This window comes from Somniosus microcephalus, unplaced genomic scaffold (genome assembly GCF_052327205.1).
Source record: "Somniosus microcephalus isolate GS21.2 unplaced genomic scaffold, FLI_Smic_1.0 unresolved_chr2, whole genome shotgun sequence".
Taxonomy (NCBI): domain Eukaryota; kingdom Metazoa; phylum Chordata; class Chondrichthyes; order Squaliformes; family Somniosidae; genus Somniosus; species Somniosus microcephalus.
The window spans coordinates 457790-481694 of record NW_028225180.1 but is presented as its reverse complement, the minus strand read 5'-3'; the positions used below and the strand labels follow the sequence as shown (position 1 = coordinate 481694).

The following is a 23905-nucleotide window of genomic DNA, read 5'->3' as shown; positions in this document are numbered from 1 at the left end:
AGCAGATAGGACCAGTCACAAAGGCTTTGTAAAGAGACAGAATCAGTCACACACCCATTTTAAAGAGACAGGATCAGTCATACAGGCTTTGTAAAGAGAGATAACCAGTCACACAGGATTGTTAAAGAGACATAACCAGTCACACAAGCTTTTTAAAGAGACAGAATCATTCCCACATGCATTTAAAAGAGACAGGACTAGTCACGCATGTTTTTTTCAGTGAAAAGACCAGTCACATTGTTCTTTAAAAGGAACTGGACCAGTCAAATCGGCTTTTTCAAATACAAAACCAGTCACTCAGGCTTATTACAGAGACAGAACGAGTCACACACGATTAGTAAAGAGAAAGGACCAGTCACATTGTCCTTAAAAATTAACTGCACCAGTCACACAGGCTTTTTAAAGAGACAGGTCCAGTCGCATTGTCCTTAGAAAGAGATAGGACCAGTGACACTGGCCTGTAAAGAGACAGAACCAATCTCATAGGCTTCTTTAAGAGACAGGACCAGCCACAGAGGCTTCTTAAAGAAACAGGAACAGTCACAAAAACTATTTAAAGAGACATGATCAGTCACTCAGGCTTCTTTAAGAAACAGGATCAGTCACACTGGCTGTTTTAAAGAGCGAGAAAGTCTCACAGGAATTTTAAAGGAACAGAACCAGCCACAATATCTTTAAAAGGAGACAGGACCAGTAACATAGGCTTTTTTTTAAGAGAGAGGACCAGATATACAGGCTTTTTAAAGAGACAGGGTCAGTCGCAGAGGTTTCATAAAGAAGCTGGAACATTCACATTGGCTATTTAAAGAGACAGGACCAGTCACACGTTTTTTAAGAAGCCATGACCTGTCACAAAGTCTTTATAAATAGACAACACTAGAGACAAAGGATTTTAAAAGTTACAGGAATAGTCTCACTGGCATTTTAAAGAAACAGGTAACAAAGGCTTTATAAAGAGACAAGTTCATTCACGCACTACTTGAAAAGAGGCAGGACCAGTCACACAAGGTTTCTTCAAGAGACAGGACATGTCGCACAGGCTTTTTAAAGAGACACGACCACTCACACAGGCTTTGTACAGAGACTGGACCTCTCACACAGGCTTTTTTAAAGGGACAGAACCAGTCACCCAAGCTTATTAAACAGAATCAGAAGTAGTCCCACAGGCTTATTAAGAGATAGGAGCAGTCACACAGTTTTTTTAAAGAGACAGGACCAGTCACACAGGCTTTTTAAAGGGAAAAAAAGGTGGCATCACAAGAGCCTAGAAATCCCTCTTGAATGACGGAACTAAACAGAATTTTTCGGATCGGAAATTCAAGGCCCCCATATCTGTCCCCACAGATTATTAGACCATTAATTTTCGATCACAGATTGCAATCTTGTTCTGAATATGAACCCTTAGAACCGTGCTTATTTTGCAGAGGGGCAGTACTGAGTGAGGGCTGCACTGTCGGAGGGGCTGTACTGAGGGAGCGCTGCACTGTCGGAGGGGCAGTACTGACGGAGCGCTGCACTGTTGGATGGGCAGAACTGTGGGAGCGCTGCACTGTCGGAGGGGCAGTACTGAGTGAGCACTGCCCTGTTGGATGGGCAGTACTGAGGGAGCGCTGCACTGTTGGATGGGCAGTACTGAGGGAGCGCTGCACTGTCAAAAGGTCAGTACTGAGTGAGGGCTGCACTGTCAGAGGGGCAGTATGGAGTGCGCGCTGCACTGTTGGATGGGCAGTACCGAGGGAGCGCTGCACTGTCGGAGGGGCAGTGCTGAGGGAGCGCTGCACTGTCAGAGGGTCAGTAGTGAGTGAGGGCTGCACTGTCGGAGGGGCAGTACTGAGTGACGGCTGCACTCTCAGAGGGTCAGTACTGAGGTTGCGCTGCACTGTCGGAGGGGCAGTAATGTGGGAGCGCTGCACTGTCGGAGGGGCAGTACTGAGGGAGAGCTGCACTGTCGGATGGGCAGCACTGAGGGAGCGCTGCACTCTCGGAGGGTCAGTCCTCAGAGAGCGCTGCACTGTCGGAGGGTCAGTGCTGAGGGTCCGCTGCACTGTCGGAGGGGCAGTAATGAGGGAGCACCGCACTGTCGGAGGGGCAGTACTGTGGGAGAGCTGCACTGATGGAGGGTCAGTACTGAGGGACAGCTGCACTGTTGGAGGGTCAGTACTGAGGGAGCGCTAATTTGTCGGAGGGACATTATTTAAGTAATGCTCAGCTGTCGGAGATGCAGTACTGAGGGACTGCTGCAGTCTCTGATGCGCAGTACTGAGGGAGTGCTGTGCTATTAGAGGGGCAGTATTGAGGGAGCGCTGCACTGTTGGAGGTGCAGTACTGTTTGATCGCCGCAGTGTTTGAGGGGCAGTACTGAGGGAGTGCTGCACTTTTGGAGGGCCAGTACTGAGGGAGCGCTACACTATTCGATGGTCAGTATGGAGGGAGCGCTGCACTCTCCGAGGTGCAGTACCGAGGGAGTTCTGTCTTGCCAGCGTGGCCTTCTTTCGGGTGCGACGTTAAACCGAGGCTCTGTTTGTTCTCTCTCAGCTTTGTGTAAAAGATCCCATGGCACTATTCGAAGGAAAGCAGCGGAGTTATCCCCAGTGACGCTTTTGTTCTCTCTTCACAAAGGAGGACACAACTAACCTCCCAGAGATGTCGGGGAACATAGGGTCTAATGATAGAAATCAGTATTTGTATGGAAATGGTGTTAGGGTAATTGATGGGATTGAAGGCTGATAAATCCCTAGGGCCTGATAATCCACATCCTCGGGTATTTAAGGAAGTGGCCCTAGAAATATTACATGCATTGATGATCGTCTTCCAAAATTCGATGGAATCTGGAACAGTACCCATGGATTGGAGGGTAGCTAATGTTTCATTACTATTCAAAAAGGGTGGAAGAGAGAAAAGGGGAATTACAGATCTGTAAGCCTGACTTCGGTAGTGGGGAAAATGCTGGAGTCCATTATAAAGGATGTAATAGCAGAGCACTTGGAAAAAAGTGACCGGATTGGACAAAGTCAACATGGATTTACAAAGGGTAAATCGTGCTTGCCTAATCTATTGGAATATTTTGACGATGTAACTAGTAAAATAGATAAGGGAGGACCAGTGGATGTGGTGAATTTGGACTTTCAAAAGGCTTTCAATAAAGTCTCGCATAAGAGATTAGCGTTCAAAATTAATGCCCATGGAATTGGGGGCAAGGTATTGACTTAGCTAGAGAACTGGTTGGCAGACAGAAATCAAAGAGTTGGAATAAACGGCTCGTTTTCCGAGTGGCATGCAATGAATAGTGGGGTACTGCACGGATCGGTCCTTGGACCCCAGCTATTCACAATATATATTAATCATCTGGATGAGGTAACTGGATGTAATATCTCCAAGTTTGCATACCACGCAAAGCTGGGTGGGCGTGTGTGCTGTGAGGAGGATGATGAGAACCTTCAGTATGATTTGGACAGTTTGGGTGATAATGCAGAAGCATGGCAGATGCAATATAACGTGGATAAATGCGTGGTTATCCACTTAGGTGTCAAAAACAGGAAGGCAGATTATTATCTGAATGGCAATTGATTGGGAGAAGGGGAAGTGCAACGAGAACTGGGCGTCCTTGTGCGCCAGTCGCTGAACGTAAGCCTGCAGGTGCATCAGGTGGATAAGAAGGCAAATGGTATGTTGGCCTTCGTAGCGAGAGGTTTTGAGTACAGGAACAAGGATGTCTTGCTGCAGTTGTACAGGGCCTTGGTGAGACCACATCTTTAGTATTGTGTGCAATTTTAGTCGCCTTATTTGAGGAAGGATGTACTCGCCATGGAAGGAGTGCAGCGAAGATTCACTAGGCTGATACCTGGGATGGCAGAATGATGGATGAGGAGAGATTGCGTCGATTTGGCTTGTACTTGCTGGAGTTTAGAAGAATGAGATGGGATCTCATCGAAACTTATAAAATTCTAACAGCACTAGACAGACAAGATGCTGGAAGGATGTTCCCGACGGTCGGGGAGTCCAGAACCAGTGGTCACAGATTAAGGATGAGGGGTAAGCCGTTTAGAACAGAGATAAGAAGTAATTTCTTCACCCAGAGAGAGGTGAACCTGTGGAATTCTCGACCACAGATGGCAGTAGAGGCCAATTCATTAAATATATTCAAGAAGGAGTTGGATATATTTCTCAAGGCTAAAGTGATCAAGGGATATGGGGAGAAAGCAGGAACAGGGTACTGAATTTGGATGATCAGCCATGATCTCATTGAATGGTGGAGCAGGCTCGAGGGGCCGAATGGCCTCCTGCTGCTCCTATCTTCTAGGTTTCTATGTTTCTATGATCTGGCCAATTCTTTTCTAAATCAATATCATTAAAACAGATGAACTGATAATTATTGCAATGCTGTTTGTGTGATCTTGCTGTGTACAAATTGGCTGCCGTGTTTCCTAAAGCACAACAGTGACTTCACCCCAAAAGGACTTCTTTGGCTCTAAAGTGCTTTCCGGCATCCCAAGGTCGTTAAAGGCACTCTATAAATGCAAGTCCTTCTTTCTTAATAGAAACTTTCAAAAGGAAATTCGATAAAAACTTGAAAAGGAGAAATATTCTGGACTATGGGGAAACGGCATAGTTTTCACTACCATTCACGAAATGATATGACAGCTTTGAAATAATCTGATCTGTTGGTTGTGGGATCGCTTGAACCTGTCTAATTCCATCCCACTGAGCTCGATGGTAGTGGCACATGATACGATGGATGGTGTACTCAGTGTGAAGGCGAGATGTATTCACCACAAATATTGTTCAGTGGTCAGTCCTACCAATAGCGTCATGGGCAGATGCATATACAATAGGTAGATAGGTGAGGACGAGGTCACAAAGACAATTTCCTCATGTTGATTCTCCCACCACCTTCCTCAATCCCAGTCTGGCAGTTCTTCAGGGCTCGGTTAATGATGGTGCTTCTGAGCTACTCTTGGTGATGGAGATTGAAGTCACCCCTTCCCCTCCCGGAGAGTATATTTCGGGCCCATTCTGCTCTCAGTGCTTCAATCAACTGGTGTTCTGCATGAAGATGTGCTGATTCATCAGCTGAAATAAGGTGGTAGGTAGTAACCAGCAGGAACCTACCTTGCCCATGTCTGACTGGAAGCCATGAGACTTCAATATGTCCTTAGGCAATGGGCAGCACCAACATCGAGAGACTGGAATGCTGTAATGCTATTGTTGACCGGGAGCTCAGGCGTTTCGATGTCGACATTGCTGCCCTAAGTTACACCAGGTGGGCAGGGTCAGGCCAGCTCAAGGAGCAAGGTGCTGGTTACGCCTACTGCTGGAAAGGCAAACCAGAACAAGAACGCCGGCTCCATGGGGTAGGCTTTGCCATAAAAAGTGAGTTTATTGGACGTCTCAGAGACACCCCTTGTGGAATAAACGAACGCCTAATGACTCTGTGACTCACCCTAGCCCGGAACCAGTCCGCTATGGTCATCACTGCGTATGCCCCAGTGCTGGAAGCCACAGACGATGCCAAAGAGGAATTCTACTCCAGCCTCGAATAAACCCTGTCCCGAGTAACAACGGGCAACAAGCTAATTTCCCTTGGCGACTTTAAGGTCAGAGTTCGAAAGGACACAGATCTCTGGGGAGGTGTGATCGGCAGAGAGGGGGTAGAGGAAGCCAAATCCAACAGTACACTCCTCCTGACGAAATGCTTAGAACATGTCTTTATCGTAACCAGCATCTTGTTCCGTCAGAGAGACAAGTACAAGGATTCAGAGCAACACCTTCACTCCAAGCACTGGCATCTGCTGGACTATGGCATCATCTGAGCGAGGACAGCCAGGACATCCGCATCACCCGCGCCATGATAAGAGCTGGTGACTGCTGGACAGAGCACCTTCTAATCCACTCTGTCATCTCCATCAACGTAGCCCCAAAACAGCGGCAGCAACAGAAACAATGCAACAGGAAAATCAACGCTGGAGCACTCAAACACTCTGCAATGAAATCCCTATTCAGCCTGCGCCTCACAACCAACCTGACAACTCCACGTGATTCAGAGGCACAGGGTGTCCACAGTGCCTGGTCTGCACTCAAGGCCTTCATAATCAGCACCTGTGAAGAGACGCTCAGTCACACGATCAGGAAACACAAAGACTGGTTCGACGAGAATGGCCAGAAGATCCATGAACTAATAAGCCGCAAGTGCAAGGCATTCCTGATCTTGAAACAGCAACAGAACTCGAGAGCAAGAAAGCAGTTCAACAGATGCCTGAAGGCCGATGTCCAACAAAAAACTCGCAATCTAAAGAACAGGTGGTGGGTGGAGAAAGCGCAGGAGATCCAGCAGCTAGCTGACAGCCACGACATGCGTAGATTATTTAGCGCAGTCAAGACCACCTACGATCCAAGCACCCAAGAGCCTACCCCAATGCGGGCCAAGAACGGAGAGGTATTCATCAAGGACAGAGAGGCTGTCTGTGCCTGCTCGAAGGAGCACTTCGAAGGTCTCCTTAACCAAGACTCTGTCTTCGACATGACTTTCCTCAACTCCATCCCAGAGCATGCAGCACGCCACCACCACAGCATAATCACAGCCCGGCATGAGGTTGGAAAGGCCACCCGACAACTGAAGAGCAACAAGCCCTCAGGGGCAGATGGAATCCTCACTGAGGCGCTTAAGCATGGCGCAGAAGCACTCTTGGCCCGAATACATGAACTCATTTGTCTTATTTGGAAGGCGGCGAGCATGCCAGGGGATCTCAGAGATGCCGCAGTCATGACCATCTTCAAGAAAGATGACATGTCCGATTACGATAATTACAGAGGAGTTTCCCTGCTGTCTGCCTCAGGGAAAGTCATTGCAAGAATCCTGCTCACTTGTCTTCTCCCAGCGGTTGAGGTGTACCTGCCAGCTTCGCAATACGGATTCCGCCCACTAAGGTGAATAAAGGCTATGATCTTCACTGCGCTTCAAATACAAGAGAAATACAGGTAATAGCACCAACCACCGTACATGGCCTTCTTTGACCTCACAAATGCCTTCAACACTGTCAACCTTGAGGGATTATGGAGTGTTCTCCTCAAATTCGGCAGCCCTCAAAATTGTGCCATCATCCTGCGCCTGCTTCACGACGACATGCAAGCCGTGATCTTGACCAACTGTTCCACCACAGACCCAATTCACGTACGGACCGGGGTCAAGCAAGGCTGTATCATCGCACCAACGCTCTTCTCGATCTTCCTGGCACCAAGCACATGGTCTACAGTGCAGTAGTGATCCCCGCCCTCCTGCGCGCTTCAGAGACATGGACCATGTCGAGCAGACACCTCAAAGCACTGGAGAGGTACCACCAAAGCTGCCTCTGCAAGATCCTGCAAATACATTGGTAGGATTGACGCACCAACATCAGTGTTCTCGCTCAGGCCAACATCCCCAGTATCGAAGCATTGAACATGCTCCGCATGCCCGATACGAGACTCCCAAAGCAAGACCTCTACCCGGAGATCTAACATGGCAGGAGAGCCCCAGGTGGGCAGAGGAAACACTTCAAGGACACCCTCAAATCCTCCTTGGAAAAGTGCAACATCGCTTCCGATACCTGGGAATTCCTGGGCCAAGACCGCTCAAATTGGAGGAAAAGCAGCCGGGAAGGCACTGAACACCACGTGTCTGTTCCCCAGGAGTAAGTGGAAGCCAAGCACAAACAGCAGAAGGAGCGCACGTCAACACAAGCAGCCCATCCACCCGCCCGTTCAACCTCCAGCTGCTCCACCAGTGACAGAGACTGGTTATGCCGCATTGGACTCCTCATTCACCTGAGATCTCATTTTTAGTGTGGAAGCAAGTCATCCTCGGTTCCGAGGGACATCCTAAGAAGAGAAGAAGAGGAAATGTTGAGGACTCGCAGGATCTCTCCCAGCCGACTGTATACCCCTGCGCCCCCACCTCTGGTGAGTGTGTCCTGCTGGTGGAACAGGATATAATCTGGGATGGTGATGTAGGAGTCGGGAATGTTGACTTATAGTTCTGCTTCTGTGACTATGATTGTGCGGGAATTGAATGTTTCCAGAGAGATTCATGGAATATTGAGACAGGTCCAGGATATTTATCTGATTTGTTAATATTTTAAGCGTTTTGCTTTGATATCTTGGTGTCAACCCATTGCTCGACTTATTACTTGCCCCCTCTGGAAACAACCATTACAAGATTAGGTGTTTCAGGTCAATCACTACAAAGAACCTGTTGTTCTTGTTCTGGATTCTGGCAAATAGAATGCCCTGGGAATCAATTTGGTGGACTGAGGCGGGAACATATAACATTGGCTGCTCTGCAATTGAAATTCCTGGTGGAAGCAGTGTTATCTTGGCATTTACTGTTACTGTTTACTGTGTAAATCTAAATTTCCCAGCTTTAAGCAGGGTTATAATGGGATATGCAAGCCCTACAAATCAGAGCAGCTGAAGGCAGTTAATTAGGGAAAGTAGATTAAACTGGTTCTCCTGCAATTGGGCTCAGCATGTCTCCTTTGTTTCAGGGAATATAAAACAGGCTTTGAACTGCGATTTTGCACTGAGTGCGGTTTGAACAGAGTGCTGCGATTTGATTGAGTCAGAAGATACGTGAAGAGTGCAAGGAGGAGCTTCCTTGATTCTCCTTTGTTTTTCCTGACTTTTCACCCTGAAGGCATTGGTTCTTACTGTACACCAAGGAAAGAATCCAAGAGCGGGAGCAGTCAAACAGCAACATCTGCGAAACTGCTAACGTGACATCACTATCAGCCAAAGAGCTGATTGGTAAGTAGGGCCTGGTGTGTATTTCTACAGTCCAGTCCTTAAATTCAAAGTAACATCTCTAGCTTAGAGCAGTATTGTTTGAAGAGAAGTAAGGTCCCTAGTGTATTTAATATTCGTTTATTTTAAGGAAGTAAAGGGAGCAAATTAAGGCTCGGACATGGCAGGGCAGCTCGGCACCATGGTGTGCTCCTCCTGGGCAATGTTGGAAGTCATGGACTTTCGGTGTTCAGGGTGAACACATGTGCAGGAAGTGTCCCCAGCTGCACATACTCGAATTCCATGTTTCGGAGCTGTAGCTGTGGCTGGAGTCATTGTGGAGCATCCGAGAAGTTGAGATCTTAGTGGATAGCACGTTTAACGAGGTGGCCACAACGTAGGTAAAGAGTGCACAGGGAGACAGGAAATGGGTGACCGCCAGAGAGAGTAAAAGAACGAGGAAGGTAGTGCAGGTGACCCCTGGGTCCATCACCCTCTCCGACAGATTTTCAGTTTTGGGTACTGGTGGGGGACATGGTTTATCAGGGGAATGCAGCAAGAACCATGTCTGTGGCACTAAGAGTGGCTCAGCTGCACAGGAGGGGATTAAAAAGGGTGTGAGAGCAATCGTTATCGGGGATTCTATCGTAACGGGAACAGATAGACGTTTCTGTGGCCGCAGACGTGACTCCAGGATAATCTGTTCCCTCCCAGGTGCCAGGATCAAGGAACTCACTGAACAGCTGCAAATCATTCTGAAGGGGAGGGCAAACATTCAGAGTAGTGGTTCACATTGGTACAAATGACATGGTTAGAAAGAGGGATGAGGTTCTGCAACAAGAATTTAGGGAGCTAGGTAGCAGATTAAAAAGCAGGACCTCAAAAGATGTAATCTCTAGATTACTCCCGGTGCCACGTGCTAGTGAGTATAGGAATAGGAGGATATTGCAGATCTCTGCGTGGCTAAAAAATTTGTGCAGGAGGGAGGGCTTTAGTTTCCTGGATCACTGGGTCTGCTTCTGGGGAAGGTGCGACCTGTATAAGTCGGACGGGTTGCTCCTGAACCGGAACGGGACCAACATCCTTGCGGGGATGTTTGCTGGTATGGTTGTGGGGGGTTTAAATTAACTTGGCAGGGGGGTGCGTTATGGTGTGGCGCTACAGTAGTGGGTGATGCACAGCCAAAAATAGAGGGAAAGAAACACGTCATCCTAGAAGTTAAAGCAAATCCATAACGGCACCAGGGAGTATGGCAAGGCTGGATGGCATTTATTTGAATGCAAGGAGTCTTGCGAGTAAGGCAGAAGAATTGAAGATGTTGATGAACACATGAGAGTAGGATATTGTTGCTATCACAGAGACATGGTTGAGGGAGGTGCAGGACTGGCAGCTCAATATTCCGGGGTATAGAATCTTCAGGCTAAGGTGAAAAAGGAGGGAGTGTCGCAATATAAATGATGGAGGCAATTGCTGCTGTAAGGAGGGAATATATCTTAGCAAGTTCCTCTAATGAGACCATAAGAGTTCAACTTAAAAAAAAATGGGACAAGCACTTTGCTGGGAGTGTACTATAGGCCGCCAAGCAGTCAGGGGAAGATAGAGGAACAGATATGTAGGCAAATCGCAGAGAAGTCTAGTAATAATAGGGTAATCATAGTAGGGGATTTCAACTTTCCCAATATTAACTGGGATAGTCAGAGTGTGAAAGGCGTACACGGTGCAAAATTCTTAAAGTGCATCCAGGAGAGCTTTTTGAGCCAGCATGTTGAAAGCCCTACAAGAGATGAGGCGGTACTGGATCTAATTCTAGAGAATGTAGCCGGGCAAGTGGTAGAGGTGTCTCTAGGAGAGCATTTTGGTGGCAGTGGCCATAATTCCTTGAGATATAAGGTTGTCATTGAAAAGGACAAAGATGGACCAGAAATAAAGGTTCTAAATTGTGGGGAAGGCCGATTTTAATATGATAAAGCAGGATCCGGCCAAAGTGGACTGCGTTCAGCTACTTGTAGGCAAATCCAAATCAGAGCACTGGGAGTCTTTCAGAAAGGAAATAGAGAGAGTACTGCGCCAGCATGTTCCCTTAAAGGTCAAGGGTGGGAACAACAAGCCCAGGGAATACTGGATGTCAAGGGATATACAAGAATGGATTAGGGAAAAAAAGGGAGGCTGTTGGCAGATGCAAATGACTAAAAACAGAGGAAGCCATAGAGGATTACAGAAAGTGCAGGGTGGTACTTAAAAATGAAACCAGGAGAGCAAAGAGGGGGCAAGAAAAAATACTGGCAGGCAAAATAAAGGAAACTCACAAGGTGTTTTAAAAGTATATTAAGGTCAAGAGGATAACCAGGGATAGAGTAGGGCCCATTAAGGACCAAAGTGTCCATCTGTGTGTAGAGCTGGAACATGCGGCTGAGGTTTTAACTTAATATTTTGCATCTGTGTTCACTGTGGAGAAGGAGAATGTAGGCATAGAAATCAGGCAGGGGGATTGTGATATACTTGAACAAATTAGTATTGAGTGGGAGGAGGTACCAGCGGTTTTAGCAGGCTTAAACGTGGGTAAATCCCCAGGCCCAGACGAGATGTATCCCAGTCTGCTGCGCAAGGCAATGTAGGAGATTGCAGGGGCTCTGACACAAATACGCAGAACATATTTGGCCACAGGAGAAGTGCCAGAGGACTGAAGGACAGCTAACGTAGTACCATTATTCAAGAAGGTGAGTAGGGATGAAGCAGGGAATTACAGGCCAGTGAGCCTAACATCAGTGGTAGGGAAATTATTGGAAAATATTCTGAGCGACAGAAATGGTCTCCACTTGGAGAGGCAAGGATTAATCAAGAATAGTCAGCATGGATTTGTCAGGGGGAGATCAAGTCTGACCAATTTCATTGAATTTTTCGAGGGGCTGATTTTGGTTTGTCGATGATGGTAGTGCAGTTGATGTAGTCTACATGGACTTCAGTAAGGTTTTTACAAAGTTCTGCATGGGAGACTGGTCAAGAAGTTAAGAGGCCATGGGATCCAGGGCAATTGGGCAATTTTGATCCAAAATTGGCTTAGTGGCAGGAGGGAGAGTGTGATGATCGAAGTTTGTTTTTGTGACTGGAGGCCTGTGTCCAGTGGTGTACCACAGGGATCGGTGCTGGGACCTTTGCTGTTTGTAGTATACATGAATGATGTAGATATGCATGTAGGAGGAATGATCAGCATGTTCGCCGATGACAGTAAAAATGGGAGAGTGGTTAATAGCGAGGAGGGAAGCCTAAGGCTACAAGATGATATTGACGGGTTGGTCAGTTGGGCAGAACAGTGGCAAATGGAATTTAACCCTGAAAAGTGTGAGGTCATGCATTTAGGGTCATAGAGTCATAGAGTTATACAGCACGGATAGAGGCCCTTCGGCCCATCGTGTCCGTGCCGGCCATCAAGCCCTGTCTAATCTAATCCCATATTCCAGCATTTGGTCCGTAGCCTTGTATGTTATGGCATTTCAAGTGCTCATCCAAATGCTTCTTAAATGTTGTGAGGGTTCCTGCCTCCACAATCCTTTCAGGCACTGAGTTCCAGACTCCAACCACCCTCTGGGTGAAAAAGTTCTTTCTCATATCCCCTCTAAACCCCCCGCCCTTTACCTTGAATCTATGCCCCCTAGTTATTGACCCATCTACTAAGGGAAAAAGCTCCTCAGTATCCATCCTATCTATGCCCCTCATAATTTTGTACACCTCAATCATGTCCCCCCTCAGCCACCTCTGCTCCAAGGAAAACAAACCCAATCTGCCCAGTCTCTCTTCATAGCTGAAGCGCTCCAGCCCTGGTAACATCCTGGTGAATCTCCTCTGCACCCTCTCCAAAGCGTTCACATCCTTCCTGCAGTGTGCTGACCAGAACTGCACACAGTATTCCAGCTGTGGCCTAACCAGTGTTTTATACAGCTCCATCATAACCTCCCTGCTCTTACATTCTATGCCTCGGCTAATGAAGACAAGTATCCCAGATGCCTTTTTTACCAACTTATCCACCTGTTCCGCCGCCTTCAGGAATCTGTGTACTAGCACACCCAGATCCCTCTGCCCCTCCGCGTTGCCTAGGGTCTTACCATTCATTGTGTATTCCCTTGCCTTGTTAGTCCCCCCAAAGTGCATCACCTCGCACTTTTCCGGGTTAAATTCCATTTGCCACTGTTCCGCCCATCTGACCAACCCATCTATATTGTCCTGCAGACTGAGGCTACCCTCCTCGCTACTTACCACCCTACCAATTTTTGTATCATCCGCGAACTTACTGATCATACCTTTTACATTCATATCCAAGTCATTAATGTAGACCACAAACAGCAAGGGACCTAACACTGATCCCTGTGGTACCCCACTGGCCACAGGCTTCCAGTCACAAAAACAACCTTCGACCATCACCCTCTGCCTTCTGCCACTAAGCCAGTTTTGTATCCAATGTGCCAAGGCACCCTGGATTCCATGGGCTCTTACCTTCTTGACCAGTCTCCTGTGCGGGACTTTATCGAAGGCCTTACTGAAATCCATGTATACCACATCCACTGCCTTACCCTCATCCACACACCTAGTCACCCCCTCAAAAATTCAATCAAATTAATCAGACAAGATCTTCCCTTGACAAAGCCATGTTGACTATCCCTGATTAATCCTTGTCTCTCCAAGTGGAGACTAATTTTGTCCCTCAGAATTTTTTCCAATAATTTTCCTACCACTGATGTTAGGCTCACTGGCCTGTAGTTCCCCGGTTTTTCCCTACTTCCCTTCTTGAATAATGGTACTACATTAGCGGTTCTCCAGTCCTCTGGCACATCCCCTGTGGCCAGAGAGGTCCTGAATATATGTGTTAGAGCCCCCGCAATCTCTTCCTTTGCCTCACACAGCAGCCTGGGATACATTTCGTCCAGGCCTGGGGATTTATCCATTTTTAGGCCTGCTAAAACCGCCAATACCTCCTCCCTCTCGATGTTAATATGTTCGAGCATATCACAGTCCCCCCGCCCTATTTCTATGTCTACATCGTCCTCCTCCATAGTGAAAACAGATGCAAAAAATTCATTTAGAACCACTTCTACATCTTCCAGCTCCACACACATATTGCCACTTTTTCCCTAATGAGCGCTATTTTTTCCCTAGTTATCCTCTTACCCTTAATATACTTATAAAACATCTTAGGATTTTCCTTTATTTTGCTCGCCAGTGTTATTTCATGGCCCCTCTTTGATCTCCTAATTTCTTTTTTAAGTATCCCCCTGCACTTTTTTACTCCTCTAGGGCTTCCTCCGTCTTTAGCCTTTTGTATCTGCCAAAAGCCCTCCTTTTTTTCCTAATCCATTCTCGTATATCCCCTGACATCCAAGGTTCCCTGTGGTTTTTGGAACCACACTTGACCTTTACGGGAACATGTTGCCATTGTATGATCTCCATCTCCCTTCTGAAAGCCTCCCATTGCTCCGATGCGGATTTTCCTACAAGTAGGTAATCCCAGTCCATTTTGGCCAGATCCTGCCTTATCCTATTAAAATCGGCCTTCCCCCAATTTAGAACCTTTATTTCCGGCCCATCCCTGTCCTTTTCCATGACCACCTTAAATCTCACCTTATTATGGTCACTGTCACCAAAGTGCTCACCTACTAGCACTTTTTCCACTTGGCCGGCCACATTCCCTAGAATTAGGTCCAGTACCGACCCCTCTCTTGTAGGACTTTCTACATGCTGGCTCAAAAAGCTCTCCTGGATGCACTTTAAGAATTCTACACCCTCTGAGCCTTTCACACTTTGACTATCCCAGTTAATATTGGGGAAGTTGAAATCCCCCATTATTATTACCCTATTATTTGCACATTTCTCTGAGATTTGCCTACATATCTCTTCCTCTATCTCCCCCTGACTGTTTGGAGGCCGATAGTACACTCCCAGCAAAGTGCTTGCCCCCTTTTTGTTTTTAAGCTCCACCCATATGGCCTCATTAGAGGAACCTGCAGTAATTGACTCCTTAATTAATATTGCGACACCCCCTCCTCTTTTACCTCCCCCTCTGTCTCGCCTGAAGATTCTGTACCCCGGAATATTGAGCTGCCAGTCTTGCCCCTCCCTCAACCATGTCTCCGTGATAGCAACAATATCATACTCCCATGTGTTTATCAACACCTTCAGTTCATCCACCTTATTTGCAAGACTCCTTGCATTAAAATAGATGCCATCCAGCCTTGCCATTATATATTTGCCCTGTCTACCAAGCTGACTTGTTTTTTTCTCTATAATTGGCAGCACATCACCCCCTATTTCAGCTCCCCTCTGTATCCCATCACCCTGCCAAGTTAGTTTAAACCCCCCCCCAACAGTGCTAGCAAACCACCCTGCAAGGATATTTGTCCCGTTCTTATTCAGGTGCAACCCGTCCGACTTGTACAAGTCCCACCTTTCCCAGAAGCAGGCCCAGTGATCCAGAAAACTAAAACCCTCCCTCCTACACCAACTCTTTAGCCACGCATTCATCTGCACTATCCTCCTATTCCTATACTCACTAGCACGTGGCACTGGGAGTAATCCAGAGATTACAACCTTTGAGGTCCTGCTCTTTAATCTGTTACCTAGCTCCCTAAATTCTTGATGCAGGACCTCATCCCCCTTCCTACCTATAATTTGGGAGGGCTATCAAGGCAAGGAAGTACAACATGACTGGTAGGATCCTAGGAATGACAGAGGATCAGAGGGACATTGGTGTGCATGTACATAGATTCCTGAAGGCAGCAGGACAACTAGATAAGGTGGTTAACAAGGCATATGGCATAATTGCCTGGATTAGCCGAGCCATAGAAAATAAGAGCATGGAGGTTATGATGGAGCTGTACAAAATGCTGGTTAGGCCATAGCTGGAACGCTGTGTGCAATTCTAGTCGCCACACTATAGGAAGGATGTGATTGCATTGGAGAGGGTGCAGAGGAGATTCACTAGGATGTTACCTGGGCTGGAGCACTTCAACTATGAAGAGAGACTGGACAAGTTTTCCTTAGAGCAGAGAAGCCTGAGGGGGGAACTGATTGAGGTGTACAAAATTATGAGGGGCATAGATAAGGTAGATAACAATGAACTTTTCCCCTTAGTAGTGGGGTCAATATCCAGGGGTCATAGTTTCAAGTTAAGGGGCAGGAGGTTAGAGGGGATTTGAGGAAAAACGTTTTCACCAGAGGGTGGTTAGAATCTGGAACTCTGTGCCTGAAAGTGTGATAGAGGCAGGAACCCTCACAATATTCAAGAAGCATTTGGATGAGCACTTGAAACGCCTTAGCATACAAGGCTATGGACAAAGTGCTGGAAAATGGTATTAGAATAGATAGGGCTTGAAGGCCGGCGCGGACACGATGGGCCGAAGGGCCTCTTTCAGTGCTGTGTAAATCTATCGGGGAGAAATTCAGTATCGCCACGTTTGGGGCGTTATACTCGAACTGGCGCGAAATTTAGCGTCCGGTGCTAATTATCGCCACCTATAGCTAAATTGACCTGCTTCGCCCCAGGAGGTGCTTCGAGCGCTAAAACAGGCACTGCACAACTGTCCTAAGCTGCTAAGCTGGAAAAGCGAGGTGCTACCACCGAGGGCGGGCACAGCGCAGGAACAGCCAGTTAGCGATTGCACGCAGACACGCTGGCGCCAGTCAGCTATTAAAGGGGATGGTCGATCTTGGATTGCAGCCACACCCTACACATCGGAGCCCTGATTCTCGGCCTGGACATACCTGCTGCCACATTCTAAGGCCTAGGACCATGGAGAGGGCCAGGGAGCGAGCGCAGTGGTTCAGTGAGGGGCCCCTGCAGGTTCTGATTGGCGCAGTGGAGCGCAGGGGATCTATCTTGTTTCTTGTTAATGGCAGGAGGCCGCTGCCCACTGATTTTCGCAATGCTTGGAGGGAGGTGGCTCACAGAGTGATCTCCAGCAGCATGGCGCCTACGACCCCTGTGCAATGCAGGAAGAAGTTCAGCAACCTCACTCGGGTCCATCAGGGTGAGTACCCTTTTCAGTATCCTCTTCATCTCTGCATGTGCACCTCACTTTATGGCCAAAGGGTCCTGAAATGCCCAATGCCAGCCCTCATCCAACACCTATGGGCCTTTCATGAAACTTACGCGCACATTCAGCACTTTACACACTGTAGTGGATCTTCCACCATGGGAGGCAGTGCAGCCAAGATCAGGGCTTCACAATGTAAGGCCTATTCTACCATGGGAGGCAGTGCAGCCAATATCAGGGCTTCACAATGTAAGTGCTATTCGACCATGGGAGGCAGGGCAGCCAAGATCAGGGCTTCAAACTGTAAGAGCTATTCCACCATGGAAGGCAGTGCAGCCAAGACCAGGGATTCATACTGTAAGGGCTTGTCGACCAAGGGAGGCAGTGCAGCAAAGAACAGTGCATCACACTTTAAGGGCTATTCGTCCATGGATGGCAGTGCAGCCGAAATCATGGCTTCAAACTGTACTCAGAGCCCGTCCTTTCTCTTGCAGGGCAAGCTGGCCCATAACAGGAGGCAGCAGCAACAGACCGGGGGAGGCCGGCCTCACCTTCAAGACCTCTGCGATCTGGAGCAGCGAGTCCAGCGCATTATGGCAGGCCGGATGATTGGCCCTGTCGCCACTGGAGATGCCGACCCCGTTCTGGACAGCAATGGTAAGGTCTTCACCTTTTTGACCTCTCTCCTTCCACTTGTGCCTCACACCAGCATCCTTTACCACTATCGAACCAATACAGTCCATTGCAGCACTCATGCCTCCCTCGCTGCCAGCCTGTCCTCACGGTAAAGCAAATCTTTTACCTCCCTGCTTTCAGATGCTTATTCGCCAGGTGAGGATGCGGACCCTCAAGCTGCCACTCTGAGTATTTCTCAAGGCGAGGAGGAAGAGCAAGCCGGGCCATCAGTGCCTACCTCAGCCGAGGCAGCCCATGGCCATAATGGGAACAAGTCTTCCCTGGAGGGGAGCGGGTGGGAAGGGTCTGAGGAGGGTGAAGCTCCGGGAATGGCCAGCGGGCTGCAGCAATGTGGGGGGGATAGGGAAGCCCTGAGGCAAGCTCTCCCCAGAGGGAGAGTGTGGCCTCCAATCCTGCTACAGTGAGCGCAGAAGAGGTATGGTTCCTCACTGAAATGGGCGCCCAGGCAGAGCAGAGGCACACTGATCTCATGGATGCAGTGGCAAGGATGCCCGAATCCATTGAGTCACTGGCAAGGAGCTCGAGTGTCCAGGACTTCGGCGCAGCACAGGCAAGGAGTGTCCAGGTCTTCGGCGCAGCACAGTCAAGGTGTCTGCAGGACATTGGTGCTGCACTGGCAAGGCATCTGCAGGACTTGGGTGCAGCACAGGCAGCACAGGCAGCACAGGCGGCTTCCACGCAAGTGCTTAGTGGTGCAATGCAGTCAGTGGCTGGTCTGAATCAGACGCAGATTGAGGCCACACAAGCACTCACTGCTGCCACCCTTGCTGCGTCGGGCACGAATCGCCGGGGCCCTCGCCGTGCCGCAGCAGGCCAGCAGCCTGTGCTTCAGCAGATTGCTCCGCATGCTGCAATGCTGCCACGTCGGAGTGCCAGTGTGTCGTCCAACCAGGGAGTGCTTGTCTCTGTCAGGATGGCAGCATTCCTGCTGCCAACACTGTAACTTCTCCACTGCAGCTGCCACCACACGTAGGACAGACTGCTGCCGCCCATGCAGAGTTGGAGCAGTCAGCAGCCAGGCCCTCCAGGCCCAGAGCTGCTCCAGGCCGTCCCTCAAGGGCATCTGCCGACTCAGTTTCTGACACTCAGCAGCCTTCTCCCAGCCTTGCTGCAGCCACTGGGTCCCATTGCGGAGGAGCTGCAGGGTGGGATGGAGCCAATATCGCAAGCGAAGCAGATCACCCTCGAAGGGCAAAAAGTAGGAGGTGTGGCAAAATGCTGTTAAATTTTTTAGTGAAGGAAGATGATCTTGGCCATTTTTGTTAACTCTTTTGTTCATTGTCTCCAGGTTGTGAGAGCCAGTTATGTAAATGACTGCTTTTCTTGGGGTTTCTCTCTTTTACATTGTCATGCGGGTAGGGCACACAGTTTGTTAAATAAAGAAGTGTCTTTATTCAGATTGTGCATGTTTGCTCTTTGAACTATTTGTTGCCTTGACCGGCTCAGGGGTTCCAGAACCATTCCATTCATGTTCTTTCAATGGCAGAAGCCATTCCCTCAGAGGGGTCCTAGTACCAACTTCCAATAACCCACTGACGGACGGCCCTTGCACTTTCTGCCTCCCTCCCGTCTTGGTGCTCCTCCTCCTCCTCCTCTGCTGGTGCTCCAATGTCTGGTTGCAGTGGCTGAGACCTGCGGATTGCCATGTTATGCAGCATGCAGCACACTGCAACAAAATGGGAGACTCGCTCAGCTGAGTACTGAAAGGCTCTCCCGGAATGGTCCAGAAAGCGGAACCATTACATTAGCACACCGATTGTGTGCTCAATGATGTTCCTGGTCGCTTGATGGCTCTCATTGTATCATTCTTCAGCAGGGGTGCTGGGCGCACGGAGCGGGGCCATCAGCCAGGTGCACAGAGGATAGCCCTTTCCCCGAGAAGCCAGCCTCCTGGGTGAGCCAGGGCTTCGAAAATGTCTGCCACAGATGTCTGGTGCAGGATGAAGGCGTTGTGGTTGCTGCCTGGAAAGCCGCCATTGACAGCTAGTATCAGCTGTCTGTGGTCACAAACCAACTGGACATTCAATGAATAGAACCCCTTCCGGTTGCGGTAATCCTTGGCAATCTCTTGCGGCGCCCGCAAAGCCACATGCGTGCAATCAATGGTGCCCTGGACAATGGGGATGCCCGCTGTTCTTGCAAATCCCATTGCGTGCTCTTGCTGCTTGTCCAGGGTCATGGGGAAGGAAATGTGCTGACGTCTCCTTTTAAAGAGGGCATTCATGACTTGGCGGATGCAGCAATGCACCACAAACTGGGAGACACTGGAAATGTCCCCAGTAGCAGATTGGAAGGAGCCAGTCGCATCGATGTTGAGGGCGACTGTCACCTTCACTGCCACCAATAGAGACGTCCTGCTCCTCAGTTGAGGATGCAGATCTGGCTGAAGCAGGTGGCAGTGCTCAGTGACCACCTCCCTGCTGAATCGAAGCCTGCGGAAACTCTGCTCCTCAGACATGTTGAGGTAGGAGAACTGTTGCGGAATACCATGGGAGGGTAAGGCCTCCCTTGCATTCGCCTGCTGGCCCTCCTCCGTCTGGCAATAATTGGCACACTCTCTCAGCGTCTCTGAGTCCTCTCAATGCAATGGAGAAACCGAACGTTTCCAGCCAATGCAGTCCACATAGTATGTGTCCACTCAAGGTTATGCCAGTGAAAAATCAAACCAGCTACAAACTTCTGGGCCGAAGCCAGAAGTACCTCTGCGAGCGCTGACTCAATGCAGAAAGCTCTCTCCCTTTGTCTTTCTGCAAATCTCTCTCTCTCTCACAGAAGGTGTGGTTCAAAAATGGCTACCACAAAGAAGCCAGGAAGAGCCCCCTTTGAATAACGCCCCCTCAACCCCACAGAGACAAGGAACCGTTCCAGTCAACCAGTCGCTGGGAGCACCAGGTGGAAACAAGGGGGACGCCACTGAGTTTCCGGTTCGGGGCACCCCAAGGGCGTTGCACCATGAAATGACATCAGGATGTACGCGCGCAGCTGAGCGGGCATTGTGATTTTGCGCCGCTGCTAAATATCCACTGAATTTTGTGAGAGGCACAGGTTTCACCACGCCCGGGCGCTAGCCGTATCGCGCCCCACTTATCGCCCTCTTAAGGAGCTAACGGGTGTTGCTAACAACTGAATTACAACCACTATGACTCTATGGCAGCCCTGGGATTAAAAGCTGGACTGAGGCGGGAGCAGTGTTAACTAGGGGGCCCTAGGAACCAACTTTCTGGAGTGAGGCGGGAGCAGTTTAATCTGGGCGTCTCTGGGAATGAAATTCCAGGACTGAGGTGGAAGCAGTGTAAAGAAGGCGGCCATGGGAATGATGTTCCTGGACTGAGGGAACATGTATCTTAACTAGGCGGCCATGGGAATGAGGCGAGAACGGTGTAATCTTAGCGGCCCAGGGAATTAATTTCCAGGACTGAAGTGGGAGCAGGGTAATCTAAGCGACCCAGGGAATTACATTTCTGGAGTGTGGAAGGAGCAATGTTATCTCGGCTGCCCAATGAATTACATTCTTGGACTGAGCGGGAGCTGTGTAATCTTGGTGGCCCTGGGAATGTAATTCCTGTACTGAGGAAGGGTATAATACTGAGCATACGCTCATTTTTAATTTAAAGCTGTGTACAATAACGTGAGCTCTATTGTATTGTAGTGAAGTGTTGTGGTGAAAATGTGTCAATGAGTCTGTTTGTTCAATGAATGTAATTAATGCCAGTTACAGTGAGGCCTAATGATGTCACTCACGGATTTCCCTCTGCTCTAATTAAGGAGCTCCCTTCACTATGTGACACCACACAATCAGCGGGTTGCCTCCAGCACAAAGTCCACCAGCCTCTCAAAGAAGGGATGCCCTGGGTTCGAGGATCTATATGGAAAGCATTCTTGAACAGTGACATTTAACAAGAATACATTGGAATAACAACAGAAAATGTTGAAAACACACAGAAGGTCAGGTAGCATTCGTCGAGTGAGAAAGAGTTAACGTTTCAGGTCTGTGATCGTTCGTCAGAACTGAAAAAGTTGGAGCTGCAACAGATTTTAAGTAGATGCAGGGGCAGGGAAATTGGAGAGGGGTGGAGAATAGAACAAAAGAGTCTGTCTGTGATAGGGTTGAGTGCAGGCATGCTTAAATGTTGCAAATGGCGATGGGAGAAACATCAACAGCTGCCGCCGGTAAAAAAACAGGGGCGGAGGATATGGTGCGAAATTGCGGAACCCAAGGTTAACTTCAAAACACTTCTTACAGCCCAGTTATCTTTAACTGCAGTGGAATTGTATTTATTATCTTAGCACTTGCATATTACAGCCATACATTTTTAAAACAATTGCTGTAATTATTGCACACCAGGATTTCATTTCTGTATTTTGCTGTTGCATTCATTTTCAGTAATGAATATAATGGATATTTTAAGCAGGTGCAGGATCCTAGCGGGATTCCCCCCTCCCTAATATAGGGGCACTGAAGCGAATAGCACCCTCCAAATGCTGACTGATCCCGGGACACAAAGGCTTCCTGAGGTGTTCTGGTCCTTTGTGACCCTGGTACCTCGGGCGGTGTTTCTCTCTGCAGGGCTAAAGATAGATCTACCATTTCATCACACATTGATCAAACATCTGTTACTTCCCTGTTCTATTTATCCCAGTTTCATTTCTTAATTCCACAATGTATTCCCGATTACTCTTACAACAAACCCTGTATTCAGCTCCACGAGCAACAGATTGGATCATATCAGTGAATGTCGCTTTTGAGTTGCAGATTTACCCCTAATTCCATCAAACTGCTGTACTTGCTCCCAGCCTGATGTATTATTTCCCTTCCTCACAGTGAACTTAGTGACGATTGTGATCCTGTCTCGGGGAAAGTGCGGTCTCTCCAAATGTGTCACTCGCTACCTGGTGGCCATGGCAGCGGCGGATCTACTGGTCGTTATCCTCGACCTGATACTGAGGCAGATTCCGATTGTTTATAGGGAACAGTTTCGTTTCGTGGAGTCCATCCCAGTGTGTAATATCCACGCCGTCCTGCTTTATGCGGCCACAGACTGTTCTGTCTGGTTCACCGTCACTTTCACCTTTGATCGATTTGTGGCCATTTGTCGCCAGAAGCTGAAAACTAAATATTGCACCGAGAAAACGGCAGCTGTGGTCCTGGGAACAGTGACTGTGCTGAGCAGTTCAAAGAACATTTTCTGGTATTTTATGTTCACAGGTCGGTATCGGCTTCAGAACCTCCCCTGGTTTTGTTATGTAACATTACATGTTACGTTTTCCAGGGTATGGGGAGCAATTGAGTTCCTTCATTATATTCTCACCCCGGGGCTCCCATTTGTTGTGATTCTGCTGCTGAATGCTGTCACCGTCAGACACATTTTAGTTTCCAGCAGAGCCCGCAGGAGACTCCGGGGTCCCAGCAGTGGGGAGAGTCCTCGAGACCCAGAGATGGAGAGCCGCAGGAAATCCATCATTTTACTGCTTCTTATCTCCGGCAATTTCATCCTGTTATGGGCAGTGTTTATGGTGTATTATATATTGAGCCGGATAACGTTTTTGTGGCCAGTGTCTATAATTCTGCCGCATTTTGTCAGGGAAATAGGATTGATGCTGCAGATGCTGAGTTGCTGCACAAACACTGGGATTTATGCCGTGACACAGACTAAGTTCAGAGAGCAGTTGAAGAATGTCGGAAAATATCCCTTTTTTTTAATTGTAAAATTCATTAAAGGATGATGTGAAGCAGAGACTTTGCAGCCTGAGAGCTCCATGGGCCTGATGTTGTGTTGAGGCTTTATCCACAGGCCAGGCCACCCGCCACAGGGAAATTCACGTAACAAAGATGATGGCTCCGGTGTCCGCACAAATATGATGATTGTGGCGCCTCGCAAAAAGATTGTGGCCTCGGCGCCCCACGCAAGATGGCGGAGCTGGCGCTCCCCTGAAAGATGTTGGCCTCGGCACCCCGCACAAGATCGCGACCCCAGCGCCCCACACAAAGATGGTGGCCTCGGCGCCCAGCACTAATGGCGCCCATGTGCTTCCCACAAAGTTGTCGGCCCCGGCACCCAGCAAAACGATTGCTGCCCCGGCACCACCACAAAGAATCCCCCCCGGGGTCATGAACAATTATGATGGCACCGTTGCCCCGCACAAAAATGGTGGAACCAACGTCACGCACAGAAATTGCGTCTCCGGTGCCCCACAGAATCATGTCAGCTTCGTAGCCTCGCACAAAGAAAGCTACACCGGCGCCAGTAATAAAAATGTCCGGCCCGGCATCTCGCACAAAAATGGTGGATCCGGTATTCCGCACAAAGTTGGCGGCTCCGTTGCCCCAAACAAAGATGGCGGCTCTGGCGCCCCGAACAATATTGGCACATCTGGCTCCCCTAACAAAGATTGCGGAACTGGTGCCCCTACAAAATATGGTGGCGCTTGTGTCC

The 23905-nt window shown here is 48.7% G+C and overlaps 1 protein-coding gene across 1 annotated transcript; it reads left to right on the top strand.

The window, feature by feature from the left end:
• Positions 1 to 5159: 5159 nt before the first annotated feature.
• Positions 5160 to 23200, top strand: LOC147092028 (putative G protein-coupled receptor 139). The gene is made up of 3 exons (XM_085976402.1): positions 5160 to 5260; positions 8669 to 8778; positions 22294 to 23200. The coding sequence occupies exons 1-3, from the start codon at positions 5160 to 5162 to the stop codon at positions 23193 to 23195; spliced, it is 1113 nt and encodes a 370-aa protein (XP_085832528.1). The 3' UTR covers positions 23196 to 23200.
• Positions 23201 to 23905: the final 705 nt, after the last annotated feature.